Source organism: Tachysurus vachellii, chromosome 6, assembly GCF_030014155.1.
Source record: "Tachysurus vachellii isolate PV-2020 chromosome 6, HZAU_Pvac_v1, whole genome shotgun sequence".
Classification (NCBI taxonomy): domain Eukaryota; kingdom Metazoa; phylum Chordata; class Actinopteri; order Siluriformes; family Bagridae; genus Tachysurus; species Tachysurus vachellii.
In genome coordinates, this window is record NC_083465.1 from 21436575 (window position 1) to 21459131 (window position 22557).

General features: G+C 38.2%; 1 protein-coding gene across 1 annotated transcript in view; it reads left to right on the top strand.

Annotated features, from left to right (window-relative positions):
- The first annotated feature begins 269 nt into the window (after positions 1 to 269).
- The window catches only part of khdrbs2 (KH domain containing, RNA binding, signal transduction associated 2), a 91241-nt gene continuing 68953 nt past the window's right edge, over positions 270 to 22557 (top strand). Inside the window, exon 1 of the mRNA XM_060871441.1 lies at positions 270 to 588. Coding sequence (XP_060727424.1) covers positions 498 to 588 — 91 coding nt within the window. The 5' untranslated portion in view covers positions 270 to 497. The remainder of the gene's footprint in view (positions 589 to 22557) is intronic.

Consider the following 22557-nt stretch of genomic DNA (forward strand, 5'->3'; position numbering starts at 1 on the left):
TTGTTTCCTAGGGTCCTTTTTTAGGGCCCATGTCTAACTCCAAATATCTTGAAGAGGTTATTGAATGAACTACAAGCTCATGTAGAGAAGATGAGAGACACCCAAATAGCTCCTTATGTGTTATTAAGTGCACTACGTAGGGATGGAGGCAGGGATGGATTTCAGACCATACGTGGTGCACTTGTATAAAGCAAGGACTGTTGCCAGGAGTCACTTGTGTCCTCCGAGGCAGCCAATCAGGCGCGGCGTGGGCGTGGTTACAGCGCAGATTCTCCGGCGGAGGAGGGAGGATCATCCGTGGCGTCTCGCGTTTAAACCGAGCGCGAGGACATGGGTGCGCAGCCGTGATTTATCCCACAACGCGTTTACCGAGCGCGGGCGCACACCGACTGTCACTTGCTGTCACTAATCAGACAGTGATTTTTTAAAGCAAGCTTAAAATAATACATAAAACATTGTCATTTCTCACTTTGCCGTGTTCGGGACCGAGGTGAATCATGGACCAGGACAAGTACCTGCCCGAGCTTCTGGCTGAGAAAGAAAGCTTGGATCCGTCGTTCGTGCACGCGATGCGCCTTCTGGCTGAAGGTAACGGATTTTACTTATCCTCCGTTCACTGTGCATTAGGAGAGCAGGCATGCACCACTTGGAACTGATCATGCGTTTTATCCCCAAATTGTTATTGATTATATCATCATGTCATAAGTCATCCTCCGGTGCGTCGTGAGCTCGTGCCCGGGTGCAGGTGCCATCCCCGCCATTTGAAGTCAGGGATCCTTGTCCTCAGGTGTGTAAGCACTAAAAGCTCTCGAGTAGAATTAGATGATTTTATATCTGACCAGGGGTTGTGTCCCAGCTTGACCTTTTTTCCCCATCTCACTGTTCAACCTGTCATTAAAATAGATGCCAGTGTTCTCCAGAGTGTCTCCCTGACTGTCCGAGAGACTCATCTGATGCCTTTCAGATCCAATTCAAGGGCTCATCAGATGCCAATTTCATCCCTCAGCAGATAAGGCGAGATCACAGAGTCAACAAATTTAGAGGAAATTGAATTTTTTTTTTTTTTTACATTTTCCTTTTCACAGCTCAGCTGATGCCTTTGTTTATTGTACGCACCTGACATCCCCAGGTAGTATTAACTCTTTTAGGCTCCTCCTGTACTTCTGTGTAGCTGCGTAGGTGGAGGTGCGAATGCAAGTCTGGGGATTTCTTCTGAAAGGGAGAGACGTTACAGTATTACCCAGCATTACACATATAATCATTTCATTTGAATGTGAATTGTGTAACAGGAGAAAATAGATCTGTTTTGTACCCTGTATATTAATCATTTAGGCTGAATCATATCTAACTGAGATGCAGTCAGGAAAACGTGCACAGTGTATTACTTTATTATTCTTTGTGCAAGAAACACTGATATAACTACCGCTTTGTTCAGAGGCTTTTCTCATTATTGATATTTTTCTGGAACTCTCAATTAAGCATTGTTATTCAATTAACTTCGGGTCTGTGGCTTTGGTAATTAGTGATGATAAATGATATTTTTGTTTTCCATTAACACAAAGATTCATTCCTATTGCAGATTATGTCTGGCTATAAAAGGCTGCTAATGCAATATTTGCACTGAAAATAAAGAGAACGGCTTGAAACAGATAATAATATGATTACTGTGTTGGTTTAAATAAGGTTGTGATAGGATTTAAACATTTAAACGTCACATCACAACATGCTGATCACAAAATTCTGACCTATACGTTATACTATATTGTTTGTAAAGATAACACATTATTACACACAACTGACACATATAACTTTTTTTGTGTTTTTTGTGCATACAGTTTTATATAGGATTATTGATGGCGTTTAATTTTTCGCTGAATCGCAGTTTCGTATTACATTGCATCTGATAATACATCCATAAATAAAAGACCACATTACTGTTACAGCCACAAAGTTGATTATTTTCCAGTAAAAGCACCTCAGAGTGTTTTATTCCTTTGTGTCATGATGCATTGTGCAAATGATTATTGCTAATTAATTATTCATTAAACGTTTCAAAAGATTTTATCCATCTCTAGCTCAGGTTAATTTAATTCAGTTTTATCTGTATAGCACTTTTAACAATGGACATTGTCTCAAAGCAGCTTTACAGAACATAAGAACTATAGTACAAAAAGTTCAAGATTAATATTAGACTAATATTTAAATGTTTTTGAATTTGTCTCTAATGAGCAAGACTGAGGCGATTATGTCAAGGAAAATCTCCCTTAGATGGAAGAGGAAGAAACCTTGAGATGAACCAGACTCGAAAGAGAACCTCATCCTCATTAGGGTGACACTGTAGGGTGTGAATATGAATTGTTATAAACACCGGAGCGTGTTATTATGAATAATGTCCTTTCTTCAGTCATATACATTTGCCGATGAATGCTTATTTTGTGAAACATCCACAAAATAAGTTTGTTTCCGTTATCCCTTATGTTATACTGTAGAAGCTGTAAACAGTTCGTCCCTCAATCCGTCGACTCATTTTCCTGCTCTCTATCAAAGCCTATAAGACATGTATGTAGCTTGTCATATAACTGAGAAACCACAAAGAAACACTTTTCTGTGTTGAAAATGTAAAGGAGCTAGATTACCTTTTTATTTATCACAAATTGAGCGCTTACAAAAGATGCCGGCATGAGATCCTGATATGATATACCAAATAAAAGCATCTGCCATTACATTACAAGTCCCATAACAAATCACAAAAAGCGAATAAATAAAGTACAAACTGATCATCAGAGCAACTGCTATGCACGATTTAACACCACCTTCTGAACGAATAATCAGAATGGAGCATTAAACAGAGTTGTAGTAGTATAAATCGTATTACATGCAATATGAAAGTCTTTTCCGACAGCTGTTTAGTGCTGTTTACTGTTAGTGCTTCTGTTCTAAACTTTGATAAAGGTAATGCTTGAAAAACTTTATCCCGATTTAGAACCTGTTCCTTATGAATAATTTTGATTTCCAGGTTGAGGATATGTGTGTGTTAGGGAGCACTTCATTCACTTCACAAGGCTAAAAGGGGAATCTCAGAAAGCCTGTCTCACCCGGAGGGAGGTACAGCCTCCGTGTCATGACACACATGACAGCAGGGGATTTTTGCTTCTCTCCGGCAGGCAAGGATGATAAATGTGTTTGCTAGTGCGGTGCGGCTGAAGTTAAGAGATGTTAATGTGCTGAAAGACATGCAACATTGGCCTTGTTTCACACAGCTATTTGATCTCTGTGACACTGAATATGGAAGATCCTTGATCCATTTTTTAAATTCTCAACGTATTTATAATCAGTGATGAAATTAGATGCCCTAATTTTATTCTGTAAATACTGCTATGCTACAGGCAAGTGCCAAAAGAACTGATTTATCTCTCCATGTGTAACCTCCTGTATACCACGGGGCTGTTGAATTCCTGAATTTTTTTATCAGAAGGTGTTGCTTAATTTTTTATAACTGTAGCTGCAAGGCAAATCACACTTTTATATTAATGCACTTGTGCTAATGTTTTATTGTTTCTACTGTAACAGCTAAATCACAGAGATACCTATGTTGGATGATAATAATAATAATAATAATAATAATAATAATAATAATAATAATAATAATAAGTAAAAAAGTAAAAATTAATTAAAACTAGATAGTAAATTAAAAATATATATATTGTTTATGTACTAAAAAGATGGATCATTGTTAACATTGTGAAAAGAGATGATTGTTGGACATGTTTAGAAGGAGTCATTGCTAGGACAGTGGCTGGTCAACCTTTTGACCATTTGAAGATCTTCATGACTTTAGAATTCAGGTCCTTTCTCTCAAAGGTTGATGTGGTAAAATGTGTTATTCTCTAATGAGGCCAATTTTAAAAGCTTTCAGAATTCCAAAATTTGGTGTAAAAACTAAAAATTGAAAAGCAATACACCATGCCCCCTGTGCCGCATGGTGGTGGCAGCATCATGATTTAGAGCTGCATTTCTTCAGCCATGACTGGGGTTTTTATGAAGGTGAATCCTGAAGATCTATAAATACCAGTCAACTTTAGTGCACAACCTTTAGATGATTGCTAGTAAGCTGAAGATTAAAAAGGAATTTCACCTTTCAGCATAACAACGACCGAAAAGCATACATCTGATTCAACAAAGGAATGCCTTGACAGTTTGATAGCTCTAGAATGTGTTTGCAAGAAAGAGTGGGAAAATATCGACAGGTCAAGATGTGCCATGCTGATAGACACTTTTAAGATTAGCTGGTGTAATAAAATCAAAAGGAGCTTTAACAAAGATTTAGTTAAGGTTTTTTGTTCTTCCTTATTTTTTATACATTGTAATTTCACATTGAGGGTGGAAAATGTTCTGACATGATTTATCTTGGTTTCATTATTTTTACATCACAAAAAGCTTCTGTATTAACAGGGGTGTGTAGAGCACCATGCCACTGAATTGTTTTATTCCATACTTAATTTGCAAGTCATTGTATTTAAGGATTAATTGAGCATCTTTTCCAGCAAATAGCTAGCAATTAATTTGCATGCTATTAACTGTAATTGGTGGCAAACATGGAAATCAAGAGTCCTTGAGCAGAAATAGTGCAGAACGCATATTGACTATTTCTTCATTTCAATCCGTGAGGCTGTAACAAACATAATATTAAGAACTTGTGTGTATTACTGTATAAAAGTCAGCCAAGGATGGTTTCTTTGCATGTTTATTTATAAGGTAAGGGGGATAGCTGAACTGTAGGTATTCAGGGTGCTGTGTGGGTTAACCCTCATTTAAAGTCCAGAATAATAAAGCAGCACTATGCACCGCTGTCCTTATTTTGCAAAATCATTTTGCCTGAATAGTGGAATTGAAACACAGACAGGACTGTTGTTTGTATTCACATCAGATTTGATTCTCTGAGGTACATTTGTGTGAGAAATATCTATCAGCTATGTTTTTTTTCCCCTTGAGAAGCAGCTTGTCTATAAAGTACTGCATTAAGAGTGAGTTTCCATCTGTGGAAGAGTCTGAAGATTGATCTCCACAACTGTTCATTTTCAGCTCAGAGATGAAAGGAAATGCACAGGAAGATGAGGTGTCACCTCAAGGATGAGCCTGGACTAGTATTCATGCATAATATTATTATCCTGAGCATGTCAGCACTAGTGGGGATTTTGTATATTGATACTGCTTATTTGTTTCTTGCATTTAGTTAAGTGGAAATATTTGTACCCACAGGGGAGAATGAATAGGAAATATGTATATTATGTTAAATGTTATCTATCACTGGTACAAATCACTGTCAGAACACACACACACACACACACACACACACACACACACACACACACACACAAACACAATCCACTTTATGTGGAACACCTGTACATTTACACAGTTATCTAATCATTCAGTCATGTGGCAGAAGCACAAAGCATACAATCATGCAGATACAGGTCAAGAGCTTCAGATCATGTTCATCAAACATCAGGATGGAAAAGTATGATCTCTGTGACTTTAACTGTGGCATGGTTGTTGGGGCCAGATGGGCTAGTTTGAGTATTTTATAAACTGCTGATCGTGTGAGATTTTCACACACAACAGTCTCTAGAGTTTACAAAATATGGTGCAAAATCTTCAATGAAAATCCTGTGAACAGAGGATCTGCAGACTGAAACAAGTTTAGATATCAGAGGAGAATGACCAGTCTGGTTTTCTGCCAGGAAGTCTACAGGGTGTCCCAAATGTCTCCTTACCCATTGGGGAAATTAACACTTTTTTAGCAAAATGTCCTCCAAAGTATTTCCAACCCATATTGCCTTTGCCAAAAGAAGCCCATCATGTAACAGGAAAAGAAAAAGCACAAAGATCACTTAAAGGAATGCATTCAAAGTGAAATTACATGAAGAACATGAAGATGTGTTCATAAACACAAGCTCATCATCAGTGGGCGAGATGATGCTCTATGTATTTACAATGAATTGGCAATCATGTAGAGGGTGATTTTTAAATAAAATTAGATTTTGTAAAGAAAATTAGGTTTAAATTTTAAACTGGTAATTTCCCTTGTGTATTGAGACTTTTTGGACATCCTGTAAGGTAAATCATATAATTACTCTTTACAACCAATGGAAATTCATCAAACATTTCAGCAGATTCTAAAACACTCAAACCAGCCCATCTGGTACCAGTAACCATGCCACGTTTAAAGTCACAGCAATCACACTTTTTTTTCATTCTGACATTAACTGAAGCATTGAAGAGAACATTTTGGACAAAATCCTTTATCAGCTTTATAAGTAGAGTGCCTGAAGAAATGTCTGATGATTTAATAGCTGTAATCAAACCATTTATTATTTAGAGTCGTGAAGTTCCAAGAGAAGAGTTTAGATGATCTCCTCTTTTTTACACTTCCTCATTTTCACTTGTTAGTAATGTTATGTCTATCGCTGTTGAAATGTCTTGTACTGGACAGAAGATTTACTTCTCCTTGATGGTATGAAGTTGCTTGACTAAGTGAACGGCCAGTCTCTTCTCACTAGAGGAACCTAGTGTACAGCTGATTACATCGTTTACATGAATCATAAACAGATTATGCTGTGATGCCCAAGGAGTTATGAGTAACACATATGATTAGTTAGATCCTGTGATGTTAGTATTTGCAAGTGGAACAACTTGAATGGTTGCATGCAAACATTCCACAGATTCTGTTAGCGTGATCTTTTACTCCCAACAAGCAGTATAATATCAATTTCTGATTTATTTTAGGGATGCAAACATTAGTGAGAAGACAGTACTGGGCACAGATACCTTTAATTTTAGTTTGTTCTTTCTGTATGTGTATTGTTTTGTCATTTTACATACAGTACATTTTAATTTTTTTCTATTAAAAAATCGTAGGGGTTCAAACCTTTGCACTCAACTTTACAGTTGTGTTTTTTACACTGATATTAAAATTAAAATAGTGAGATTAGTATTTCTGCTTCATTTATAAAGAGTTCTTAGTTCATATTTTCTTCAATTACTTCTTACCATCTTACATGCAAAAGATTAGAACATTTAGGCCTTTTTTTCTTAAAATGCAATGTCATTAATATCTGTAAAATGTTTCAATTATCATGATATAAACAGTTAGACATGGCAAATGATTTGCTTTCTCGTCCCTTCGTGAAATAAGACGCCAGATTAATTCTCTCAAATCTGCCAGTTTATGTATAAAATCTTGTCAGCTGAAGCTGCTAGAATCTGTCAGGAAGCCCCTGAAGTGACAATCTGGACAGATACATATTGATTAACACAGACACCATTTGGACATGGTTGAAAGTGGTGCTAAAATGGAACATTCTTTACCTTCGTTGTTAAAAGATGCCCTCGAGTAAACAGCTGTTCAGCTGGAGCTAACGTTTATGCAGTGCCTTGTGCCTTACTGGTTTATTTGAATGTCATCTTGAGACACTGGCTCTTAGCCAGCCAACTTTTATTTATCCAAGCATATTACTCAGCCATGTTTTATTTAATACCTCAGAAATTCCCTCTGAGATTGGCAGCTCTGTTAGCAGGGCATGTACCGTGACCAGAACCTTAACCCTCACTGAAGTGACTCCAGCCCGTTCTCACAGCTCACCTAGATCTGTCTTCTTGTTTTAGGCTTAAAAGCTGAATGCTTTTGTTCCTGATACAGCTGTGCTCAGAGAGTCAGCACTAGATTTCTTTAGAAACCTCAAGTGCTGTGAGTGGATCCTACCTGACGGTTAGAAAGTCTGAACAGGACAAAACAATAGCTAATGACCTAATGAACAGCAGTAATGACTAATAACCCCACCCTTGTTCTTACAGTGTTGTAAGTTAAATAACTAGTAGATAAGCAGCTTTACATGTCCCATGATTGATTTTCTGTGTAAAGCAGGTTATTATTAAAGCTAAAGATCAATTTATCAGAACCTAATTATATCTGTATGAAATCCAAGGCAACGGGCTTTGCTCATTTAAAACATATGTAATTGCTTTAGTGATCAACTTATGAGTTTAGCTGATTGAGACAGGAGAAGATCTGTTAATTATTGAACCTCTAATTTGGGGCAAAAATATACTATGTATGTTACAGTCTATTTATTCCTTGATCTTCATAAGGAAATGGTGGCCACAACCTCACCTTATCTTTATATTGGATTGGTTTTTGAATTCACAGGTCAATGTTTACCTAGATAAATTCAGGAAAAAAGCAAAAGCAACTGCTTCCAGAAACAAATATACATCTTTGTACACCTTCAGTGAATTGACTTTTTGATTTGATAAAAAAAAAAAAAAAAAAAAAAATTATTTAGCTTTCAGGTGTCTCCTGCAGCACTGTAGATGATTACTCCTCTGACGAAGATGAATCAAGGTCAAACAGCACAGTTTTAATTCATTTCAATCATTAACACTATAATAAACACAAAATGAAGTTTTTGTTAAAGTAAGAGCATGCCCATGTGTTTAGGATGCTTAAAATTAATGCTTACTTTCCTTTAAATCCCCAAGAAGTAAAGCAATATAATGTGGCACTTTTATAAAATCTTGCAGTATATTTCAACCAAGTATATGTTTTGGTTCAAAAAATTGAAAAGTCACATTGCCCACACCAGACAACCAAGTCTGTGTCAATTTATCTGCGTAGTGGAACAAGGCAGGGTTTTTCATGCTGCTTGCATTCACCCCAGATTTGATTCTCTAAGGTACATTTACTGTGAAAAAATTGTGCTGCTATGTTGTTCCATTGAAAAGCATCTTGTCTGTCAAGAAGAAACTGCTTCGTTATGAGATCAGGTTGTCTGACCAGCAATTTGAGGATACACAAGATCACATCACGATTATTGTGTAATACAATAAAATAAGAGTGGATTAATAATAATTACCATCATTCATTGACCTTCACAAGGAAAATAATTTTTGACAGTTGCACTCATTTAAGACTGTTGTGTATTAGCCGTTTGGTGTATTTTTGTGTGCTGTTATGTGAGAATATTGCATTAAGTTCCAGTGTATACAAGCTATATATAGGGGAATGACAATTTAAACCCACTTCATTTGACTTTGTAAATTGTTTGACATTATCCATATTTTGCTTGTAGCCTCATTATGATTATATTTGTAAGATTCCTGCTGATGATATGATGAACATCTATGCATACACTCGTGTCAGATCTTTTCAAACTGTTCATGTGATAGAACAACCAAGAAAAATGTGTGTTTAGGAACATGCTGTTTTAAAGAGATAAAAAAACTGTTGCATAAGTGTGCACTCACATAAACACTTTATTAAAATACTTTTTGCTTACAATAATGATGATTTGTGGTACGAACAATGTTTTGGAAATTCTTTTGTACCACTTGTACCAATTGGAAGTGGTTAAGATGTTGCTGCCACTGTTGGACCCTTGAGCAAGGCCCTTAACCCTCAGTTGTATAAATGTGAATTGCTCTGGAAAAGGGTGTCTGGAAAATGGCACAAATGTAAATGTACATGCTTTGTATATGGACCAGGCTTCAGATGCTGGATAAATGTAAGAAGATCAAGAAAATCTTCAGAAACGGCTGATCTTTCAGAATCAGAATCACTTAATTGTTGACAGCTGTATAATAATAATTCTTGATCAAGAGTTGATTAATTGATTCCCAGCATATGGACTATAATAAAAGGTTACTGTAAAGCCCACCCCTTCCCCCTGTTGAATTTTGTTGGATTTTGTTGGATGCTGTAATCCCATTAAAACTGGAAAATAAGTTGACATTGAGCTTGAACAGTAAAACCTACAATATTATAACAGGGCTGTATAGACTTTTGATATCTACTGGATGTGGTAGCCTAGTTAAGGCGTTGGACTACTAATCAGAAGGTCATGAGTTTGACTCCCAGGTCCACCAAGCTGCCACTGCTGGGCCCCTGGACAAAGCCCTTAATATTCAATTGCGTAGTTGTATAAATTGAAATAAAAAAAATGTAAGTCACGGTGGATAAGGGTGTCTGCTAAATGCTAGAAATGTAGATGTACTGTATTGGTGCTGAAGACCAGCAAGACTCTTCTTGCTTGAGATTGGGTGTGGGTGTTTCTTTTTTCACCCTAATTCTGGCTACAGAATATTTTTTTAAATAAGTTCAAGTAAGACTACCTGCAGGTTGCCATATACGCTTCTGCATTAAAATTTGTCCCATATGCAGTGACCTCAGGTGTGTTTTTTTATACATGCTGTTCATTGCCGCAAGCAAATCTAACTCCAATTAAGCATTTTCTTTAGACTTACACCACATCTAGGTTCTGTTGTAAATCCCAGCACACCTGCACCAGGTAATCATTTCTTGATTATGTGACTCTGGAATGATGGAAGTTGGAGTAGTTTTATTCTGGCTAGATTAGCTGAGGACTGGAGGGCACATATAAATTGCTCACCTCTATTTGTTAGCTAGCTGTCACATTATAATGGCACTATTATGGTACAGTAATATGCTTGGGGGTATAGAATGAGTGAGGGAAAGCTGTGTGATTGAAATAGCACGCATTTACCATGAGGGAGAAACCTTTCTATATTAACTGGGAGAGAAAAGCTGATTACCATCACCGGCGTTTTTATCACCATAGCCATGATGCTTTATTCACATTGATGAATACAAACCCAGAATACAAACTAACCACATCACTGTTTACTCTGTAAAGCTGGTTTTAGGCTATGTGATTTCAGCTGTCTTTCCCCCCCTTGTTTTTCTCCTCAAATTGGTCGACTGCCAATTCCCATCCACCAGTCCACCCTCCCCTAACATATGACAGCTACCAACTGAGGAGGGTGAAGGCTTTCACCAAGACACATGAATCACAACTGCATCAACAACTACATCATTCCAACTGTTGCTATTACTGCATCAGTGTATAGCACATTAGGAGGAGTGAGCTACCTGCCCTCGTCCACTGACATGAGCTCATAGATGGTCATAATTGACTAGTGTCACTGTGATTGACATTTTCCTCCATTCTTTCTACCCAAAAAGAAAGCCCAATTTTGCTTCCCTATTTATAAGCAAGTATAGCACTTGTTAAATAAATTGAGAATTTTTTTTTTCTGATTCGGTGGCTTAAACCCTAAAAAGCCCCCACAAACCCACACATTTCTATAACAAAGGTGTAACAATGTGTAATTTGTACAATATGAGAATCTATTTTTACACACAATTTTCAAAATAGATTAAAAAGATGTTATGATTTGTAAACAATATGGCCATTTCATTCCATAGTCAATTAATTTTATACACTTACACAGCTGTATTATAATCAATAATAATTAATAATGGATTCACACGAAACCTTAAAGGCTGTGTGCAGAGTTTGAGGTGTGATCAGTCATGGGTTTGGGGTGTTGGGCTCTACCATCAGCCAATCAGATTTCAGCAGGTGTTTTAGAGGGTTTGGAACAGTTTGTTTATCTCTTGTGTCTTTATTGTTCTATGTAACCTGGCAAGGACTGGCCACTAGGGGGCACTACTTATGAAAGGCCCTTGGACCTTACAGATTGCTAATCGTGGCTATATTTGTCTTTGTCTTTGTATTTATCCCTGCTTTCTGTGTGTTGAGATTTTCAAACAGTGCTGAAATTATTTTAAGTCAATTTTCTTAAATTTCAGTCTTCTTTTAAGTTTGCATTGTTTTGCAGAAGGCCAGTGTTAGCAGGAGATTTTTTTAGGTAAATTTGAGAATATAACAAACTGTGTACAGTAATACCTCGAGATATGAGTTTAATTTGTTCCGTGACTTTGCTCGTATCTCAAATTGCTCGTATCTCAAAGCAATTTTCCCCATTTAAATTAATTGAAATCCCATTAATCCGTTCCAGCTCGCAAAACTTCCACTCCAGTTGTTTTGTTTATGTGTTTTGAATATGAAAAATGTACAGTACCTGTATTTATAAATGACAAATATTGTACAAAAACATACAGTAATAAAAGAGAATGTTAAAAAAATAAACTGGTTTTACTTTACGGAAGATGCGCACGGAGGTTGAGGGAGGAGTAAACAGGCGGAGGAGTTAGGAGGAATTACACTTTCACTTTCGTTCACTTACTCGCTACTTTACACTCTTAATGCTACTTTACACTTAAATGGAACTTAACTAAACTTCACTAAAATTAAGGAACTTAACTGAAATTCTCTTAACTGAACATAATTGCTACAATTTCTGTTTTCTTTACATTAATTTTGCTTAATTTTCTTCATCGCTTTTCTCTTCACTTGTTTTTGCCTTTTTTTTGTCACTCTTTCCTCACTAACATCTGCCGGTCGTTTTAATAAAAACCTGTCCGGTTGGAATATCAGATGCGGTGTAGTCGCACAAGTTCAAATTATTTAACGGATCCAACGCTCAAAACGGATCCGAAAATTACGGATCCGCAGATGGTCGGCACCTCACGCAGCGACTTTGCGACTCTCCATAGAAATGAATGACTTCCGGTTTGTCGTGTGCAGTGGAAAGGAGGCGGGAAACTGAGGCGGGGGAAACAGAGCACACGTGGTTTTTGGGGATCTTTGTTTCGGCGGGGGCGGCTCGGATCAAAAATTTGCTCAAAGCAAAGCACTCATATCTCGAGGTATCACTGTATTTGCATAATTATCTACTGTATAAACAGCAGGATTTCAAGACTGTGAAGCATAAAGGTGACAAGATATATCATTAGAAAATATGACAAATGGAAATCAAGTATGAAATAATAGACTAAAGTCAACATTTGGATATATCCTGACATTTCCCTGTCACAGACTTCAGCAGGCTTCACCAAACATTTATTTTGTAATGACAAGAACCAACCAAGAACAGTATCTACAAATTTAGGATTCTTGTGAGATCCTGAAGGGCTGGAATCCAAGTTTATTATTCAATTTATTTTAAATGTATTTTTATTATTAACTGACAGTAATAATGTACAGATATTGAAATTATAATGGGATGTTTCCGAGATTTTGCAGAAATGGGTTAGAACTGTCATTTTATACTTCTTCACATTAGAATTGGCTCTTTAGAGGCTCTATATTTGAATCTGAAAATCAGTGATAATGAGACAACTACAATTTTTCATACTTTTCCCTATTTTATTTAAGTTCATCTCAATTGAAGCTAAACCGAGCTTGTCCCAAAGATTCCAGCCATCTGTGAATTGCAGCATCTTTTAGTATGGTCTCAGTGCCGGGTTGAAATGCTGGCACAGATATCAATATGTTCAGTTAAACTAATCTGTTCCACAAGAGCGCATTATGATGAGGTGAGCAGGAGGCTCAGATGGCATCTCCCATTTTGTTTAAATCACTAAAGTAATTCCTCTTTATCACTAAACCTTAAAAGGACTTGATACATTGAATAAAGAAATGTTATTACTTAAATAAAATATAGAACTTCTTAGCCTTAAACAAGTGACTTTTACCCTGAATTCATAGAATAGGTTTCAGTACGGAAGCATGCCTTTTAGCGCTTCTATACTATCCCCTTGTGGTAAAAAAAGATTAAATCTGAGGTTCAGTCCCTGGCCTTCTGATTCTGTTTGATGAAAAACGCCTCTGATACAGAGACAAGCATCTGCCTAAAGCTTTTTTCTTTTAAGGACATATTGATTTTTATGTATTATGAAAGCGAAGCGTGTTCTGTAGCATTCTCCTAGCTGCTCGGTGGAGCTGGGCCAGATTACCTGATTTCATTTGTGAGTACACTCCGAGACGAGCCATATGGTCCAGTTTGCCATGTCACAAATGAGAACTAATAAATGATTGAGAGACGATGTGTCATCAGATGCTCTGAGTCTTAGTGCATGTACAACAACAAAGTCAAGAATATTTCAAGTAATAAAACACAATGGTTGAGCAGTTATAAGAAATGAATCAGTGACTGAGAGGTGTGGCCACCATATCCTACACAGGGTCAGAGGGAACCTAGAGTCTATCCCAGGGGACTCAGGGCACAAGGCAGGGTTAGGGTGCTAAACCATCACAACCCTTCAGACAGTACAGAAAATGTAGAGTTGGCAATTAGGCTACCACACATCTTTGGACTTGTTGAGGAAACCAAAGTGTCTGGAGGAAACTCCTGAAGTATGTGGAGAACATGCAAATTCATGAACACACGGCAGAAGACACAAAGTGGGAATCGAACTCCAAACCTAGGAAGAAAAACACATTCCTTTCATCTGTTCATAGTTACGGAAAATGTTGTGCAATGTCCAGGAAATGAGTTCACGTTTCAGCAACCCATCTATCTCCCCTTCTCTCCCTCTCTCTCTCTCTCCCTCTCTCTCTCTCTCTCTCTCTCTCTCACTTTCTCCCTCTTTCTTTCTCTATCTCACTCTGACATTATAACAGCTCCACACAGTTGTTTCCTCCCCAGCCCATCTCTCTCTCTCTCTCTCTCTCTCTCTCTCTCTCTCTCTCTCTCTCTCTCTCTCTCTCTCTCTCTCTTTCTCTCTTTCTTTATTCCTCTTTCTCTAACTCTCTCACTGACATTATAACAGCTCTACAGAGTTGTTTCCTCCCCAGCCCATCTCTCTCTCTCTCTCTCTCTCTCTCTCTCTCTCTCTCTGTCTCTCTCTCTCTCTCTTTCTCTCTTTCTTTATTCCTCTTTCTCTAACTCTCTCACTGACATTATAACAGCTCTACAGAGTTGTTTCCTCCCCAGCCCATCTCTCTCTCTCTGTCTCTCTCTCTCTCTCTCTCTCTCTCTCTCTCTCTCTCTCTCTCTCTCTCTCTCTCTCTCTCTCTCTCTCTCTCTCTCTCTCTCTCTCTCTCTCTCTCACTTGAAGTTAACAAGGCAAAATTATTACAATTTGTAATGTTTACTGATAAACTTCCCCTCTGACTGTTACAAAGTGCTTACACAGGAAACATCTTACAAAAAATGCTAAATAAACATCTCCGTACACAAGTTTGCGATTAGCCTTGCAGCCAGTTTTAATCTGTGCTGCTATATAAGATTCATCAATATATTATGACGATTATGAGATTAGAAATTTGACAGCGTCGTGGTGTAATGTGCTTTATCCTTGTCATTTATTGTCCAATATGCATTCTGATACTTTAATTTGCATCAATGGCTACACAAACATCTGTTTTGTATGTTGTATAATGAAACAGAAATTATACCATCTCTGTATCCAGCTCTCCAACAAGTGACAAACACTTATGGAAGGAGAGCTGAAATTTAGTGTGATTATAGGATCGATGCTTGCTGAAAGCTCTCTATTGCAAAACTCATCAAGCATTTTTTCCTGTTTGAAAACAATCATGCACAGGATGATAGGTTAATGACAGTTATTATGCCATTTTCAGGATTGTTCTGTTACTGAATAAATTGATAGTTTCACTGAAGCTCGGTCTCTAAACCACAAGGTAGGTCTCTTTTTCTCTTTTTTGTTTTCGGCATCCCATTTATCATCTGTGAGACAGAAATTTTGTCCATATTTGCTATATGGTATTTTTCTTTACTCAATTTTTTGGAAGAAATAAAGTCTCTACTATTGAGGTAAATTCATGACTTATAGATTTTTTGAGAAAATTCTTATAGGTTTTTATGCCATTTTGTTAAAAATTTCAGCTATCTTTAGAATTATTGGCACCCTTCAGTGCAATTACAGTTGTGTTTAATTATTGTTATGTGTGCTTTTGTTTCTTCTTTGTCAGTTCCCATTTTACTGGCAGAGGAACATAAAATCAGATAGGATTTTTATTTTTTATTTTCAAATGACCTAACATAGTTATTTTTATTAGTCCTTTACTCTTCCTCTCCTTATGTAGATGGATGTGGGTTCAGAGGCAAGAAAAGACAAGAGGAGGGTCACTTTAATGCAGCACACACACACACACACACACACACACACACACACACACACACACACACACACACACACACACACACACACACAGTCAGGACTCTGCCCCAACTTTGGCCATGTGCCTTTTTGTTTATGTTCTTTGTTCACGTGTCTGCCCCGCCCTTGTCTTTTCCCTCATGTGTCATGATTATTATTAGTATTTAGTTGAGCCACGTTGCCTTGTGCAGCGCGGAATCCTCTGTTGTAGTCATCTGGTTTGTCTTTGTCCTGTTTAGTGTTTTTTAGTTAATAAATCCTGTTTTTTGTTAAGCTGTCCTGCATTTGGGTCCGTTTTTATTCTCCGCGTCCGTGACACACACACACACACACACAGACACACACACAGTGTCATTTTTAATTTAAATAGATAATTATAAATACACTATGCCAACATCTAATCAGCATGCTAACCGTAACCATAGTGACCAAAAGGAAGCTATTAGGTACTTTTAGTAAAAAACAGAAATCATATTACATATTCCTATCATCAATAAGACTTTCCTTCCAACTAAAGGTATAAAGATCCCAAACATAAAATTATAAACATTAATTTATTAAAGCTAATTAATACAACACTAGATTTTTAATATTACTTTAATGTTATTATTAACCTAGTGAGGACCAGCCAAATGTGTGTTTGTAAAATTTGAGAATCTCCTTAATAGATAAATTGATATCACTGTTGTTTTAATAACAAACATATAAACAATAAACTTTTTGCCACATTTACAGCACAGCAGAAAGGGAAGTTAGGGTCAGAGCACAGGATCAGGCCATGATACAGTACCTCTGGAGCAGACGGCGAGGCAGGTGGGGGGAGGCAGGTGGGGAGAGCGACGTCCACAGTTGAGCAGAAGGGCCGAGCAATGTCCACAGCCTAGCGTCACTAAGCTTAGTGAGTCTGTGCTGAGTGTTGTAGCTGGGATCAAGGAGGGTGATGTCACCTCGGGGAAGCCCTGCCGGAACTCCAGTAATTCCTCCGTGACACTCTTGACCTTTTTGTCCAGCTCCTGGGTCACCTCATACTGATGGAGTCTGGTCTGCAGAACTTGTTGTAAGACCTGCCCCATCGTAGGTCCGGGAGCTTCCTCTGTGTCCAGTGCCTGCATTCTCCATACCTCCCTCTTGCCGCTGAGCCTGGCTCTCCATTGTGTTGCACAGCCAGAGGGTGAGTGCCACAGCGGCACTCCTGATTGGCTCTCTGCTTTTCGGTGGGAATTCTGCCTCCCCACTTTGGTGCTGAATCCTTTTTAGTGCTTTGTCAGCGGCGCTGTCCATGGTGCTGAAGCGCAGCCTTTTCCTTCTGGGTTTTGTAGCCTTTCAGGGGCGAGGAGCGGTATTTTGGCTGCGTTGGGTGGCTGTGCATTCACCGCCATCACAATATACAGTATATATATATATATATATATATATATATATATATATATATATATATATATATATGTATATATATAGACTTGAATGCCCATGCATCACAAACAGCCCTGTATTGGGAATAAAATTCCCCAGGCAAAGTTTCAATTAAGGAACTTTATTACGATAGAGAGAGCTATTACTTTTTAGGAGAACAAAGAGCTCTAATGAAAAATGAGAATGTGATCCCTGGCCATTTTTGAGTTATATAGAAAAATCCACACATTACCACTAGCTTCTGAATTCTAGTTACATTTGAACACTAGCATATTTTCCTAACCACAAGCAGAAATTCAGATCTCTTGACTTAATTAGCATCACTCTGTGCTGTAACTTCGTTATGGCCTGCCGAAAGCCACAGGAACCCGCTGAGCTGACATCTGTCCACCAACAGCCTGAAAGCTCCACTGCTTTTCCTCTGTGTCTCCAGAGAAGCCTGGAGGAGTTGTACTGGCTGTGGTGGCAGAGATTTTAATTGCAGCAAGAACACTGAGATGTCCTTCTTATTTGGAGGTCAAACTGTAACGTTCGTCGAGTTTTGTTTTTTTCCTAGAAAGGAAACCAGTAATAATCAGTTCTGTGCAGTTATTGTCTACAAAATTCCAGCATAGCATGAATACATACATCTAAACACTAAAAACCTGTCCTTCAAAAAACATATTATGAAGGTCTTAGTCTACTTAAGAAGAAAGCAGGTAATCAGCTCACATTTCAGGATACCACCAGAGGTGGAGTTTTCTGCTGTGTACAATTCTATAAGTCCAACATTATACTAATCCCTCTGGGATCCAGTTAGGTTGATTTAGGAATGTGCATCATGCCGATACGCAGCGATAAGAAGACATAGAACGAAAAATGAGATAAAATGAGGAAGCTTTAAATGGCCAAGATGTACCACCTTTAATATGCTGTAAATGAGCTTATCACTTTCTCTACCAGTTATCTAAACTAATATTAGCTCCTCTATCCTCTATAGTTCTTCCTGTGGAGTTTATTAGTTTGCTGCATTTGTATACTGTGTAAATAACCTGGAAAATGCTATTTAGGTTTTTTGTATATTCTTTGGTTTTAAATGTACATTATTCTAAAAACCTCTAAGAACCAAAATATATGGTGTTTGTCCTATAAAGCAGTTTTTTAAAAAACACAAGTTATTTACAGGTTATTGAAATCCACCATAAATATTGATTAAAAAAAAACATGAACGCTTGCAGTTTGATTAAACCTTTTTTTTGCATTAAGTGAATTCTATTTTCCATTATCCAGCTATCGTTCTTCGTTTAGATATTTTAAAGCATATCACCCTGAAATATAAACCTAAATGTTGTGTAAAAAGTTCTTAAAGGTGTTCTATGTCTTGCTTTTATGGTGCACTATGGGCACTTTGTAATGATGCATCAGGGAGAAATGTAGTCTCACTGGGGGCTAGTGAGAAACTCTAGTGACTTTTTTAGTGGGAATAAGTTGGAGAGCTGTTCAAACAGATTTTTTTCAAGTCAGAGATCCTTCCAGGTTCCCATTTGATCATGACTGCAGAATCAATCCCTTTTTAAAGAGTTGCAATTGGGTTAAAAAAAAAAAGATGGTTGAACAGATAAGTACATTGTAATACTGTAAAAGTCTATAGACACTTCGGTATTGAGAAAGTTGACGTTTTCGTGTCTATTGTGGGAACATTCAATTAAATTTAGTAGTTGTAATAAATTACACGTCGCCTCTGAGAGATAACAGCAGTGTAGCTTTGTTGGCCGACTATTCGTCCAGGGTAATATTCTTTACTGCCCTTGACAACATACTTTATGACCTGCCTAAGTGCCTGAGTGGAGAGTAGATAATGGAATTGTGTTTAGAGAATCTCTATTTCTCCCCTGTTTAACACAAGAGAAATGCCACAAAGCCTTTCCATGTCATGAGAGAGGAACACACCTGGCAGGCCTGATTCTGCAAAGGTCTCTTGATAATTATAGCATGAAAGTAAAAGCCAGAAAGACACAAATCTTTTGATGGTTATAGCAATTTTCATACATTTGCAGTGTCAGCGACGTGGGGGTAAAACAGACCCAAATGCAGGATAGCGTAAAATAAACAGGATTTAATAACTTAACATGAAAAAAAAACATGAAACATGGACACAGACTAGAGACAAGACAACATCACGACAACAACAGACGACAGAGGATTCCGCACTGCTCAAGGCAACGCGGCTCAACTAAACACTAACAACAATTAACACATGAGGAACAGGTGTGCAGGGGCGGGGAGGACGAGACAAGGGCGGGGCAGACACGTGAACACAGAACATCAACAAAAGCACGTGGCCAGAGTCCGGGCTGAGTCCTGACATGCAGCCTTGAACAGTGATGAAATGTATTTTTGTACATTTAAAAGATAGAATTCATTTACCTCCATTTAAATAGAATGAAATGAAGTTATCCTCATTGCTGTTTTTGTTCATTTTGCTCCATAGAAATACTGGATGTGCCTCATCATAAAATATCAGTGTAAGTCAATGACTAAGAGTAACACTGAATTATAATCAAACTATTTCTATATTTCAGTTAGTACAAACAAACAGCATTAAGGTTAGATCTATAGTATATTTTGAACAATGGTTTGAAGTAAATCACAATGGGAATCACTGTTGTTGGACAACATTTCAAACCAATTCAGTTTTATTTGTATAGTGCTTTTGACCATATATATTGTCTCAAAGCAACTTTACAGAACATAAGAAATATAGTACAAATATTATACAAATATTCAAGATCAATATTAGACTTTTATTCAAATGTGTTTGTATTTATCCCAAATGAGCAAGCCTTAGGCGACTGAGGTGACTGTGGCAAGGAAAACTCCCTTAGATATCAGAGGAAGAAACCTTGAGAGGAACCAGACTTAAGAGAGAACCTCCTCCTCATTTGGGTGACATTGGAGGGTGTGATTATAAATGGTTATAAACACTGGAGTGTGTTATTATGAATAATGTTCTTAAGTCATATACAGTCTGACAATTGCAGAGATAGAGATGAACCATGGTTTATTTGACGAGAACATAACAAGATATGGTACTAACCAAAATAAAAGCATTTGAAAACTACATAAAAGACTAAAACAAAAAACAAGGTTACTCAGTACATAGGAACAAAACATACAGTAAATGCGACAGCACACAACATCCAACATAGCGCATGTTTTGAACAATGACTTGTCAAAGAGTCGACACACAAGGAGGGGTATAAATAACAAGCCTCATTATAGAGCAAACCTTTATATTGTCAAATATATGTTACAGCTCAGTGAAATTCTTTCTTCACATATCCGACTTTGGAGGTTGGGGACAGAGCACAGGGTCAGCTATGATAAAGCACCCCTGGAGCAGTGAGGGTTAAGGGCCTTGCTCAAGGGCCCAAAAGTCACAACTTCACAGTGCTGGTGCTTGAACCTCAATTCACAACCCAGAGCCTTAACCACTTGAGCCACCACTGCCCCACATTGGGGACAGTACGAAACAGGTGAACTCATACAAGACATAATCATTCATTCATTCATCTTCTACCGCTTATCCGAACTACCTCGGGTCACGGGGAGCATGTGCCATCAAGGCAGGATACACCCTGGACGGAGTGCCAACCCATCGCAGGGCACACACACACACACTCATTCACGCAATCACACACTAGGGAGATGCCAATCAACCTACCATGCATGTCTTTGGACCGGGGGAGGAAACCGGAGTACCCGGAGGAAACCCCCGAGGCACGGGGAGAACATGCAAACTCCACACACACAAGGTGGAGGCGGGAATCGAACCCCGACCCTGGAGGTGTGAGGCGAACGTGCTAACCACTAAGCCACCGTAGCCACAAACTCTGACTAATCAGAATTGAAATTCAGCAGTGCTGTGGTATAACAGGTGTGTTTTTTCGTGGTCTGGAGCTACCGCCTAGCTGCAGACGTCCATGAATCAAATGGTCACCTCGCTGCATTGTCAGCTCAGAGTTGCCAAGTGTCTCTCATTTTCAGCTCAGTTTAACGTCTTTTGTGCCTTTCATAGAGGGAGAATGAAAGGAGGAGTGAGTGAAGTGTGTTCTAATCCGGACTACCTCTTCACGCCGCGTGACAGAATAAAAGAGCCCCTGTCACATTTGGAAGAGCCATTCAGTCGACCTGAACATAAATTGTCACCATGTGTACGAATGGAGCATGTCGATGACTCCGCTGTGGCTTCATCCTGCCGTTGTTGGAATTTACTGGTGTTAGAAAAAGCTTGTAATTAAAGTATTGTGATTCCACATATAGCATTAGAAAAACTACACAGGGACACACAATGTGTATTAATCCAACAAAATAATACACAATATTGTAACAGCTTGTATTTTGCTATTTAACTGTAAAGTACATGGCAGGGCTTAAATATATTAATAACTCTACATTGAAGCTTTGCTGGCTTCATATCATGTTTCCTCTGAATTCCTAACATTTTCAAATCAATGCAGTCCTTCCTTTCATATAGTATGAGACATCACTAAAGCTTTTTTCCCTCTGTCCTTTTGTCTTGTACTTGGTTTGGACAACATATGCTTAATATTTTCTGTTTGTTAACTGTCTCTTCCAAAGGCACTTTGGGGGGAAAAGATGAAGTAAGGCAACTTTCACACTGGCAGTTTAGTCTGAAACAGTGCAGGGTTTGAGGGAAGAATTGGTAATGAAAGATGTCATGCAAACCAGGAAGCACACCATGGTATCTGTAGGAGGGAGTCTTGAGTTTGGTTGCATTGGAACTGTGCTACAATTTGACTGTGAATGCAACACTGATTCGGGTCTGCACTCAGGATGTAAAGTAACCTGTGTGTGTTTGATTTATTCGATGATGACATCATTAGTATTGAAACACGTGTACCATGATTAGCAAAGGAACGTTGTGACAAAAAAGAGGTGAGGGGCCTTACTGCACATAATAGCACATAATATTTAAAATAATATTTAAAAAATTTGGAAAGATTTGGAGGGGGCACGGTGGCTTAGTGGTTAGCACGTTCGCCTCACACCTCCAGGGTTGGGGGTTCGATTCCCGCCTCCACCTTGTGTGTGTGGAGTTTGCATGTTCTCCCCGTGCCTCGGGGGTTTCCTCCGGGTACTCTGGTTTCCTCCCCCGGTCCAAAGACATGCATGGTAGGTTGATTTGGCATATCTGGAAAAATTGTCCGTAGTGTGTGATTGCGTGAGTGAATGAGAGTGTGTGTGTGTGTGTG